Source organism: Austrofundulus limnaeus, unplaced genomic scaffold (assembly GCF_001266775.1).
Source record: "Austrofundulus limnaeus strain Quisiro unplaced genomic scaffold, Austrofundulus_limnaeus-1.0 Scaffold120, whole genome shotgun sequence".
Lineage (NCBI taxonomy): Eukaryota > Metazoa > Chordata > Actinopteri > Cyprinodontiformes > Rivulidae > Austrofundulus > Austrofundulus limnaeus.
The window spans coordinates 186,440-198,333 of record NW_013952522.1 but is presented as its reverse complement, the minus strand read 5'-3'; the positions used below and the strand labels follow the sequence as shown (position 1 = coordinate 198,333).

The 11,894-nt window shown below is 40.6% G+C and overlaps 2 protein-coding genes across 4 annotated transcripts in view; both read right to left on the bottom strand.

The window, feature by feature from the left end:
* Positions 1 to 7,462, bottom strand: part of LOC106522045 (testis-expressed sequence 2 protein) — a 10,950-nt gene extending 3,488 nt beyond the window's left edge. Inside the window, exons 1-6 of one of the 3 annotated variants that reach the window (XM_014014887.1) lie at positions 7,084 to 7,462; positions 3,565 to 4,856; positions 2,289 to 2,489; positions 773 to 1,043; positions 485 to 663; positions 111 to 311 (exon numbers count right to left, since the gene is read on the bottom strand). In XM_014014887.1, the coding sequence (XP_013870341.1) occupies positions 111 to 311; positions 485 to 663; positions 773 to 1,043; positions 2,289 to 2,489; positions 3,565 to 4,773 (2,061 nt within the window). In that variant the 5' untranslated portion in view covers positions 4,774 to 4,856; positions 7,084 to 7,462. Of the gene's footprint in view, positions 1 to 110; positions 312 to 484; positions 667 to 772; positions 1,044 to 2,288; positions 2,490 to 3,564; positions 4,857 to 7,083 lie in introns of all 3 variants that reach the window. The other 2 variants (XM_014014888.1, XM_014014886.1) reach the window with 2 other exon arrangements.
* Positions 7,463 to 8,765: 1,303 nt separating this feature from the next.
* LOC106522043 (zinc finger protein OZF) lies at positions 8,766 to 11,657 on the bottom strand. Its single transcript, XM_014014885.1, has 2 exons — positions 11,279 to 11,657; positions 8,766 to 10,497 (listed from the first exon to the last, which is right to left on the bottom strand). The coding sequence occupies exons 1-2, from the start codon at positions 11,433 to 11,435 to the stop codon at positions 9,416 to 9,418; spliced, it is 1,239 nt and encodes a 412-aa protein (XP_013870339.1). The 5' UTR covers positions 11,436 to 11,657; the 3' UTR covers positions 8,766 to 9,415.
* Positions 11,658 to 11,894: the final 237 nt, after the last annotated feature.

Sequence of the window (11,894 nt, the reverse complement as noted above, 5' to 3'; positions counted from 1 at the left end):
CACACACACACACACACACACACACACACACACACACACACACACACACACACACACACACACACACACACACATTAATAAGAGCTGCACGCAGTCTCGGACCGTCTCACCTTGATCTTGCTGAGTTTCTTCTGGATCTTGTGGGCCACCTGATCGGACCAGTATTTCTCACGGAGAAAGTCCCAGAAAATCCTCCCCACMAGCGAGTTCACCCAGGTGGGCTGAGCTTCTGCCGAGCACGTCCCTGACTCGGACTCTGCACCTGGGTCAGCTCCAGCTTCACTCCCAGAACCTCGGTCTTCAGCGTGAACCTGCAGTGAACCAAAGAAACTCTGGTGACTTTATTAGACCAAAATAAAGTGATCGTTAATAAAACCGGGCTCTAGAGGAGACGTGATTGCAAGCTTGTACTCACCCCAGTTTGGGGGGAAAAAATAAAGTGAAATTTTGGAGCTGAAGCTAAATAAAACTGTTGCTCGCTGACCTTTTTGCTTGCAGAGGGGCTTTCTTTATTACTATGGCAGGGGCTGGAGGCCGGATTACATTTTTCTGAGCCCRTCAGCTGCGTCATGTATGTGCTGTAGTCCAACAGTGTTCTTGTCTTATTCGGCAACTCAGCCGGATCTTGTGTGCTTTCTTTACCAGCCTCTCCTCCGCTCTGTGCTTCTGAGTGACAGAGAGATTGGTGTTCTGAGATGATAAAACCCTGATCCTCTCTAATCAAAGTAAAGGAATGTTTCCATTTTTAAATAAATCCAAATTTGCTTCTTACCAGTGTTATCCACATCACTCGGGCCGCTTTGTGCTTCAGTTTTAGAGGCCAGCACAAAATGCTGGAACCATTCCTCCTTTTCTCTTCCGGTGCGCCCAAACAGGTAGAGGGTGACAGGAACCTGAGGGTCGGACGTTTTCTCTGCCTTCTTCACGTCCTTCTGTACTTCCAGACTCTCCTCCTCCACCTCCCCTTCAGCCAGAGTGATGCAGATGGGATACTTCTTGTTCCACACCCTCTTACGGGCTAAATTARGCGGCACCAGAAACACCTGGATGGAAAAATTAGTATTAAGCAATAAACAGATGAAGTCCTTACTATTTCATTTAGCATTCTCCAAGTTAAAAAGCTAGAAAATATGAAATATTTAGAAAAGTACAAAAGTTATAGCAGAGACAAACAAGACAAACCACCGTTCAGTTACTAAAAAAGTTACTATTTAKTAATCCTTTCCACTGCTGCCGGTGTGCTGCTCAGGATGGGTATGGGGTGCTGTTTGTAATGTTACACAGTCAAAAATTACCACCAATATTTTTGTTTTATTTAGATTTTTATAAGAAAAAAGAACAGATTTATTTTTCAAAGTCAGTTTTTCACCATATGATTCATTCATTTATAAATGTCATCATTTATAAACTAAATATTAACTTACAAATTAAATATTTAGTTGACAAGCTAAATATTTAATTTGTGACTAATATATTTAGTTTTGAGCTAAATGTTTAGCTTGCAACTTACATATTTAGCTACCTAAATATTTAGGTTGCAACTTAAATATTTAGCTAGCCACCTAAATATTTAACTTAAATATTTAGCTAGCTACCTAAATATTTAGGTTGCAACTTAAATATTTAACTTGCTGCCTAAATATTTAAGTTGCTAGCAAAATATTTAAGTTGCAAGCTAAACATTTAGCTCTAAACTAAATATATTAGTCACAAATTAAATATTTAGCTTGTCAACTAAATATTTAATTTGTAAGTTAAATATTTAGTTTGTAAACTATGACATTTATAAATGTATGAATCATATGGTCAAAAACTGACTTTGAAAAATAAATCTGTTCTTTTTTTTCTTATAAAAATCTAAATAAAACAAAAATTTTGGTGGTAATTTTTGACTGTGTAACTTTACAAATGGCACTCCATAGATGGGAGACTGTGATGTGAGTGAAGAAGRGTGAAGTTTCAACAAAACTTGGTGGCGTCTTGAAATTGTTTTTGTTTTTTTGTTTTTTTCCAGATGTTGTTTGTTATTACTTGGCGCCATAGAAATGAACTGGATTGAATTTACACAGTGTTCAAGCTTTATTCTGTAATTCCAGTGAAATCCTACAGGCTGCTTCAGGGAAGCAAAGCGGTCAGCTTCATTCTTCACATCAACACGTAGTTCTTCAGGTCTTTCACCGCCGTGTTGGATGACAAAGGAGGTGCAGAGCGATAAGTGTGGAGGTGAGAGGTCACCCCTCTCTCCATGCACTAACAAATTAGAGTTTGTCTTTCTGCAGCACACTCACCTTACTGTTGGCCAGCTGGTAGGTGCAGGAACGCAAAAACACGGCCTCATGCGGCGCCTCGTCAAAAGCTGCCCACCGGGGGATGCTGGCACAAGGGTAGGCCAGGTGCAGCCAGCTGCCCTCCAGGGTCACGTAGACCGAGTGGGTCAGGGAAGGGTGGAAGGTCTCCGGATCGTAGGCGGGTGCCTCGTTCATCCAGCCCTGCAAACAAATCTGTCTCATTAATGCATATTACCTCAAAATGAGTTTATTAAGCCGTCATTTATTTACGGGTTCTTCTTTTCTTTTTCTTTTTTTAGCTAACTAACAGTTTTGCATCTTTTCTAATAAGAAATCTGTGCCAAACAGAAGACTCTTCTCATCACTTTCATGTTTTCTCCACAGTTTAGTTATTTTCTCAGTGAGTTTTAGAATGCTGAGTCAGCATTTACAATACTGTTTATAATTTCTTTCAAATGTTTTGCATACGTGTAAAAAAAAGGGGCAGATATTATAAGATTTATTCTTCTTCTGCTGCCTTTCATTTTATTTAGATTTTATTTTGATTGCATGTTTTTGTTCTTTGTTATTTTGTGTTACAAATGAACTGAACAAATTTCTAAATTAAAAATAAATAAAATATTTTGTGTTATTTTAGACATTCAAACATAAAAAATGTTCGGATCGGTATGCAATATAATGAAATGTTCTTTGGGAATTTACACTTTTTGATCTATAAATTTTATTTACAAATTTTCCCTAAAAGATCATCAAGATTTATTTAATTCTTTCAAAACTGTTTTCTCTTTGACAACTTCAGCACAGATGTTTTTTTTTTTCTTTCTTGTGCTAATATTAGCTTTAATTTTCTGTTTGGCTGATTTAAGCTTTTATTTAAAATGTTGCCAATTTTAGCTTATCTCTACAGTTTTCCTGATTTTAGCTTAAGTTTAGCTCATTTTAGCTTGTWGTTACTGTACTACTAGTTTATGATTTTAGYTAATGTTTTGCTAATTTTAGCATTTAGTTYCCACATTGCGAGTTTTTGCTTTTAACTTGTTTTGCTGATCTTAGTTTTTAGYATCGCTGGTTTAAGCTTCTTATTTCTGTTCTGCTATTTTAACTTCCTGTTTTTCTTYTGCTAATTTTTGACTTTTGTTGAAATTTTAGCTTTAGTCACCATTTGTCTGGTTTAAGGATGTTTTTGTTATTGACCTGCTTGATTCAGCTTCTCCAACAAAATCCAGCAAAACCATTCACATTCACTCTCCTTTTTATTGATTTTTTTTTTAGTTACCTCCAGGATTTCTGTATCTCCGAGCTTTCCATCCAGTGGATTCATGCTCGTAGGTTTAGTCTTGTTTAGGGACCCCTGTTTGCTTCTGGTAGCTGATTGTCGGGGGGCGAACATGAACACAACGACCAAGCCCAACATAAAGCCACATGCAATCCCCAGAGAGAGGCCTGCCACGTACGGAGGCACAGGCAGCACAAAGAGCCCATAAACTAGAAGGCCAACAAGGAGGAGCCAGTGAAGCGGCAGAGGTGAACCTGCCAAGGTGACTCGGGACCGGGTGTTGTGATGATGCGTTGGTCTGGGTTCGTTCTGGAGCTCCACCACTTGAAGAACGTCTCCGTAGGTGCAGATTTCTAAACGGCTGTCTCTGCTGAGGGGGCGGTGTTCTGGGGAGGCGAAAGGTTTGATTATTGGATCCCTTTGAAGCTTTTGGAGCGGGGTTTCACACTCAGCTCTGTGCTCGCTGTTGGTTCTCCTCCTCCACCTGAGATCTGCATCTTCACTGATGACGTCTTTTTCACAGCCGCCCTGGAGGGACGGAGAGTCTCCTGTACCAGAGCCCCTCCTCTGCTTGGGGCTTCCYGAGCTCTCGTCCCCCATGATCTTACTCAGCATGCTGAGCGGGTCATGCATGGCCTCTGAGAACTTCCTCCTCGTGTCCTCCAGCTCGGCGATCAGCGAGCTGCCTCGAGGTTCTGTGGGAGACATGCTGCCTGTGGACGGAGGGGACCTCCAGTCCTCGTTCTCAGTCCGCTCCTCCCCTTCGGGCCTGTCCTCAGGGATCCTCGGGTGTGTAACCTGCTTCCAGGGCTGTAAATGCAGCTTGGAGTCGGACTTGGAGAGATTAACCTCAGGCTCGACCCGACGGGAGATCTCCGTGCTGAGGGACTTGACCAGACTGAGGAGAGGTTTGCCTCTCAGTGCGCTGCTCTCTGCCTCTACCTTCAGGTCTGTGGAGGAGGATTTGACCAGTCCGGGGGTGATGAGCAGGTCTGCTGACGGTGCTGACAGATCGGATAAAGAGCCCGGGGATGAGGGGGAGTGATGCAGCAGGAGAGGCTGGGAGCGCTGGCCTTGGTTCAGGTCTAGACTTATGTCCAGGCTGCAGTCAGACCAGTGTTCCCTTGAATGCACTTTGTCTTTCGAGAAGACCACAGTGGGGCCATCATCACGGCGATCCAGGCTGAAGATCAGCTTGTTCTCCTCCATGACAGCTAAATGGCGTTAAAATGAGAAGTGGTTCAAAGAAATGGATCTACAGGTCTCTGACGTCCGGTTGATCACATCAGGTCCTGCAGAGAGGAATGAGAAATAATAAACTGTGGCTTTCATAGAAACTGAAACACARATCTTCTATTTTCTTTGTTTTGAAAATCTTTCAGATTATATCATTACCCTTCTTTCTGATCCCCTCCTCCTGTCCCCACCTGACCCCTGAGTGTGTGCAGACCTATAAAAAGTCCCAGCTTGTTTACAAGACACAATCAGAGACGTGTATCATGGGAGGCAGACTAATACCCCGAGAGCCAACAGAGCTACATGATCCAGACCACAAGTGGATTAACTGTAATCCTCCAAACTAAAGAGGATTTTATATCAAGAAATGAAGTCAGCTGGGACACAAGTCATACAGCTGAATCAGCGGGTATTCTAGAAACACTGTCATCCTATTCTGCCCGATTTGTGGAACATTAAAATGCACTGCCACGATTTATTTAATTGCTTCGTGCAGTTTTCTCATGAACGCGTCGTAAATTTCAACATTTCAGTTAACTTTGACATCCTCGAGTGTTTGAATCTCTACACAAAGTTTGTCAGAAGAGTTTGTTTGACCCCTCTTTTCGTCAAGTCTAATTAAGCAAATGTGCTGCTCTGTTTATACGGTTCAGCCRCTGCAGACAGTTCAGCTTCACCCGAATCAATTCCTGCTCCGGAGTCGATCTGGAGGAGGTCCGCGCTGACAGAGAGAGAAAAACCTCAGTGGAGTATCGAGTCAGCGCGGAGTTTTGGCAGCTTTCCATTTAGAAGCGCAAGATCCACTCCTGCACAAAGAAGAAGATGGAGAATTTGAACCATAACTGGATAGAAACAGAACGTTTGACTCCTCTAGAAGAGAGGCGGGTATATGAATTTTTATATTAACTAAAAAGATACTCTAAAGCTTTTAAAGTTGGGGTCGTGACCCTTGCTTGAGTCGTGAAGTTGWGTGGGTGGTTCTTTTCTACGTAAATCAAATCAAGTTTTAAAAGATGGCCAGCTACGCCTCAGACACCAACAATCATAACTGATCAACATGATGGTTGAGGCTCTTTCATTAACAGCTTTGTAGTGCTGACCAGTCACCAAACTTTTAGGCTCCTGACCCAAAAATAAACTGTGACAGAGGCTTCGTCTGTTGGCTGTTTGTGTAAACAAAAAACGAGAGTAACTCAATTAAACACGGTATAGTCGCAACAAAAAAAGTCCTAATACCCACAATATTGTTTTAATTATTTTTTATGATCTGTTTTTATGCTTTGTAACAAGGGAGGTGAACATTTGAAATAAGAAAACCATTTTAAATGTAAGCTTTTATCTGGAGATTAGCCACAGACCCCCACTTAATGTTTGGTGACCCACACTGGCCCATTGATTGATTGATGCGGCCCCCCRGGTGAATCAGTTCAAACTGTGGATCAGGTACAATACCTTTAAAGGGACTCATCACAAACTCATGAAGACTGGGCAAAATTAAAAATAAACCATAAACAAGAAAATCAAACACCTCACACCAGTGATTTAAAAACTGCTGAATTTATGAACAGCTAACAACAACCAGGTGTGTTTGTTTACCTACAGAAACAGCTGAGGTGACAGAAAACAGGTGAACAATGGCGACTTCCAGAAGAACCATTTGGGAATAAAAAGTCAGACAGTTTGGTGTATTTACACTTAGATTTGTTATCAAATATGTCGATAAAAGAGTTTTGTTTACATTAAGTGCATACCCGCATTTCAGAATTGCAAATCAACATCTGAATTGCATATTTGAAAAAAACTGGAGTAAATTCTTTGAAACTGCACCACAAGATATTGTTCAGGGTAAACTGTTTATGAAGCATCTTTAAATACTAAAACAGAATAGGAAAATAGCTAAATTAATTTAAATTTTATCATAGTAAAATTACTGATCGTAAATTTCCCAGCTTTTGCTTCTTTTGATTCTTACATGGGACTAACTGGAACAAAACATTATTATATGAGAAAATGTTAAATAAGAGCTCTGCAGAACACATAAACAGAAATTAATCTATGTGATGCTTTTGCTTAATCCTGCTGTGAAAGTGCCATTTTGACCCTGGTGTCTGATACATTTTGGTCTGGATTTTTATCAAGGGTTTCACTGTTTTTCAGCACTTGTGGCACATAAACCCGCCAAAAGTACCTGACTGATGTTTTTTTTTTTTTTTTTTCATTTTATTTAGACACTTTACCAGGGTAAATGTAAATGCTGTGGTAAATTCAATCCAGAATACTCACCAGAATCTGTCATGTTTGAAAAGATGCTCTTCTGTCAACAGCAGAGGTTTAAGGTCCAGGAGTGGGGGGGAAATAGCTGTTTTCTGCAGGGGGGGAAAAAAAGGCTGCAGTGTTGAGTGCGACAGCTGCAGAGCGCAGTGTGATGCTGCTGCTGCACACAGGGATGCAGATTTTCACCCAACTTTACCATCAGAACACAACAAGCACATCACAGCCTAAAAAAAAAAATTAAAAAACACAGAAGAAGTTGCTWAAAACGTGAAATCAGCGGTGAAGTCGCCAGCTCCGCCTGAACTTGAACGCACCACCATCGATGCGCCGCTCGATTTCGTCGCTTTGAGCTCAGTTCAATTTATTTATACCGCCATGACTGAGTCCTGACTGCAGGGAGGACGACCCTTTAATCCGGATTAGGATGTGAGAGGCCAACCGAGCGGCGACTCCTCCTCCTCCTCTCTGCTTCATCAGGCGTCAAAACACAAACTCCTCACTGCAGCAGATTATTTTTAAAGGCACGAGGCTGGAAAACTGTTTCAAACACTGGACTCATTCATTTCTGTTAAAGGGATAATCCGGACATTTTGATCTGAGGCGACGCATTAAAAAGTATGAGCAATATATTTGCAGACCACGTGACCCACGCTGGAAAAATAAGTCCCAATGACAGTATTTTTTCTATATTGAGGTTTTTTTTTTCCAAATCTCCCACCTTAAAAACTTCAAAGTGAAACATGTCTGAAATTATAAATCAATAGAGCAAAATGGAAAAATGTGACTCATGTTGTCTGTTGAATGTTCATGGGTTGACTGGGTTGTTTTAGTGCTTTAAAATTAATTTCTGCTAAATTTTTCAGTGCGTTAGTGCTTTAGAATTAAGGGACCTACGTATTTGAGTTAGTGCTTTAGGGCTGGTGAAACTAATTGCTGTCCACCACTGCTARTTTTGTTTGAAAACTCAATTTGTATTTCTCTGGATGATGTCATGGGGAATTCCAGCCATGCATTTTAAATGGGAATGTCTAAACTTCACAGATGCCTTTCACTATACAAAGGAATATCCCAGATGAGAAAAAAATAATTAAAAAACAGAATTTATAAAGGTTATAAGCAATTATTTTTGAAGAAATATTTTTAATAAGGTGGATTGGGAAGAGTTTATCCTATTTTAGTTTAATTGTCTCTTTATGGACGTTTTAGAAAATCAAATTTTTTATTTATTTTTGCTCTGCAGCTTGCACTCACTGACWCATTTTGCCAACTTGAGTCACATATGAAGACGATAAAGCTGCAAAGAACTGTCAACATTAGTGTTAACAGGCAGGACTGCTGCCTCCTGTTGAAAAGGAAAACATTTGGTTTCTTCATAAAGCAGCTGAAAACAAAAACTAATAAGATTTTATATCATCTATACAATATACTTACAAATTGTTCATACCATGTTCACTAAACCTGCTTTAGGTGAGTATTTTACACTAGAGTAGATATATTTGTGGATGCTGCAACAAAATTTTCTAATGTTTTTAGAAATTTTAGATAAAACATTTCAAAGTAGTAACCACTGAATATTACGGTTATACAGTACATAACACCAGCTCTGGTAGCATTTGTGCTTTYTATTCCAATTTATTTTTTCTTCAATTATCTGCTGGGGATGGTCAGGAAACAAACAGGCCAACATCATATATGTTATAATCTTTATTACTGGGTCAACCAAAAGTTTAAACACATAAACAAACCTTGAAAAAAAAAACAAAAAACTGTTGGCTGTCCTAGATGAGCGCTATTTCATGAAAAAAATTAAACCCAACTTTTTTTCTGCTGGGTCGTGTAAGGCCACAGCCATTCTGAAGAGGTCTGTCATTTTATCTTTGCAACTTTGGTACAAACAGTTTTATTTACATATCAAACATCAAAGCTAATTTTACAAGCTGAATATCCCTGTGATGAGGAAATTAGAAGTGGCAGTCAGAACAAGTCTGCATCGCAACTTCAGCTTTAATTTCGGTTTCTTTTGGAAAACAGTATCCGTTTAATGCAAGCCACTCAGACTAGCTAAAACGTTGTTTTATTTAACAATATATAAGATTATCTTGTGTCCTCTAAAGCAAACTAAGAATTTGTTTTACACACTTTTGTGAAACAAGAGGTCATTAACTCTCCTAAAATATAGAGCTGAGCTGAGGAGTCTTTGGGGTTTCAGAAAAACAGAAAAGCTCTCAAATATTCCCTGGCATGCAGGGAAAAAAATATTCACAACGTCTCAAAAGGTATTAATAAATTTGAAATACATATAGGTTTGGTCTGGTTAATTTAGCAGTTTTGTTTCAGCCGTTTAATGGTTCTTCATGTGCACTTTGAGGTTACATCTTAAGCTGAACGTCTTACCACAAACAGTGCAGGCGTGGGGCTTCTCCCCAGTATGCGTGATCATATGCCGCCTCACGTGCGCGCCATTGTAAAACTTTTTACCGCAAACGTCACAGGAGAAGGGTTTCTCCCCCGTGTGGTATCTTAAGTGTTGGCTGAGGGCGCTGCTTGTGACGCAGAGTCTGCCGCACAGGCGACAGTGATAGGGTTTCTCTCCTGTGTGACTTCGCTTGTGAATCGCCACGTTCTGGCTCTGGCTGAAAGCCTTGCCGCAAATCTCACAGCGGTAGGGTTTCTCGCCCGAGTGCGTCCTCACGTGCACAACGAGGTGCTCTTTGCGGTAAAAGGCTTTCCCGCACTCCCGGCACACAAAGTCTCTGTTGCCCGTGTGTGTTTTCATATGCCGGTTGAGGCGACGCTTGGCGGTGTAAGTCCGGCCGCAGACGTCGCAAAAATGGGACTTCCTGTGAAACTGCTTCAAATGTTTGATCAGTTTGTTTGCCGTTTGGTGTTTCAGCCCGCAAAACCCACAATCTCTAACACCTTCATGTGTTTTCATGTGATTTTTCAGCGAGGTGCTGTTCAAGTAGGATTTACCACACAAACGGCAAAAGTTGCGCTCTTTTTCTTCTTCAACAGGTTGACTTTCTGCTTTGTTGTTTTCAGTGTTGTTGCCTCCTGTGTTGTTGTTCATCAGCTCCTCTTCATCTTTACTCTCACCCAAAGTTGCTCCTGAGCTGAAGGAAAATGGATTTATGTTTATTGGCTGATGCTGATCCTCCTCAGATTCCATAAAACCAGTCTCTCGTGTTTGGTTTACATCCACAAGATCCTCTTCCTCCTCTTTTATCTCGACCATTTTGAAGTCTGTTGCAGGAAAGCTCCAGGTATCAGAGGCCAGATCAGCAGGGGACTGAGACAGCCGTGAAACTTCTGGATCCGGACAGAGGTTTGACAGCTCGGTTGAACGTAAATCTTGGTTTTCCTGCAGCACAGAGATGTCGCCTTCATCTCCATGATTTGTGGTAGAAGTGTTCAACAGAAACCCTGCAGGAAAAAAGGAAAACAGTCACAGAATTAATGTACATCACAAGTATTGCATTTGAGTAAAAAGACCAGGGGTCGGATTTATAAAACTGGCGTACGCACAAAAGGAGCCCAGAAACTTGCGTACGCCACTTTTCACGCCAAGGTTGTGATTTACAAAATCCAAACTTGACGTGAAAATGTGCGGTGCCTCACTCCAGCTTTGACCCATGCGTACGCTCATTTTGGAGATGGGAARCTGCGACACAGAYGGTGAAGTGAGGAATTAGAGCCACACTGTGTAATGATCACTGTCAGAATTTACCTTCATAATCAGACTTAGGAAAATGCGCTGAAACATGCGTACGCACGGTTTTATAAATCAGAAAAAAAAAATTGGCGTATGCCATTTTTGTCTTTTGGCCGTACATTCACTTTTAGTATGGTTTCCACGCAGTCTTTTATAAATCTGACCCCAGTGCTGTTCTTTAATACGTAGCAATTTGTTGAGCCAGTTTTCCAGTTGCACAAACACTTCATCATAAAACTATATATATTTTAAAGAAAATACAAATAATGGTTATGTAGTGTTCTAATTATTAAGACATCAAAATGAATAAATATTACATGGTAAGGTTAACTGACCGCTCTTTTGTGCCTAAAACATTTAAATCAGCAGGGGGCGCTAATGAGCATGTAGACTCACATCCCAATACAATTAGCAGTCGCTTCAACAAACTTTATCTGGTCATCATTAATAGTAACAAAATCTTAAACGAAAACTGACAGCAGTGCAACAAACCTGTTTTCTCTGTAGGTGAACTAAGCTGGTGTCGCAGATTTTGTTCGAGTCGAGCATCTTCGGCTTCTGATAAAGCTAGCATGTTCTCAACTTGTCCGAGGATGTCTTCTGCTGCTGCATACATCCGCTGGTGGACAAACAACCGCAGCTGAATCATTGTTGCACTCTTAAATTAACAAACTATTAAAGGACAATAATAATAATACAATAGTAAGAAACAGWGAGCTAAGCTTTCGTATGGAGCTGCTACAATCCAAAAGTGTGAACAGGTGTTGTACGAAATTCAGTTCCCTGTGAAAATCTGTTTCCCCTGTGTTGGAAGCGCCTCCGCGGCGATAGGATTGGTCTGGCGTTATGCCAGGACCAGAGCTCTGGCCAGGACCGGTGACTCTCTCTCTCATTATGGGGGAACCGATTTTTGTACAACACCGGTAAATCCCACTCGCCTTTCCGGGTTTCAGTTATTCAAAATAAAAGCATGAAAACTGGCCGCCAAATTTTAAGAAATTAAGCRACTAAACTACTAAAACGACATTGAATTAACAATCCTTTAAAAATAATTTTAATCAAATTATTTACAACAAGTCTATGAATTTATTATAGCAATGTTTTATGT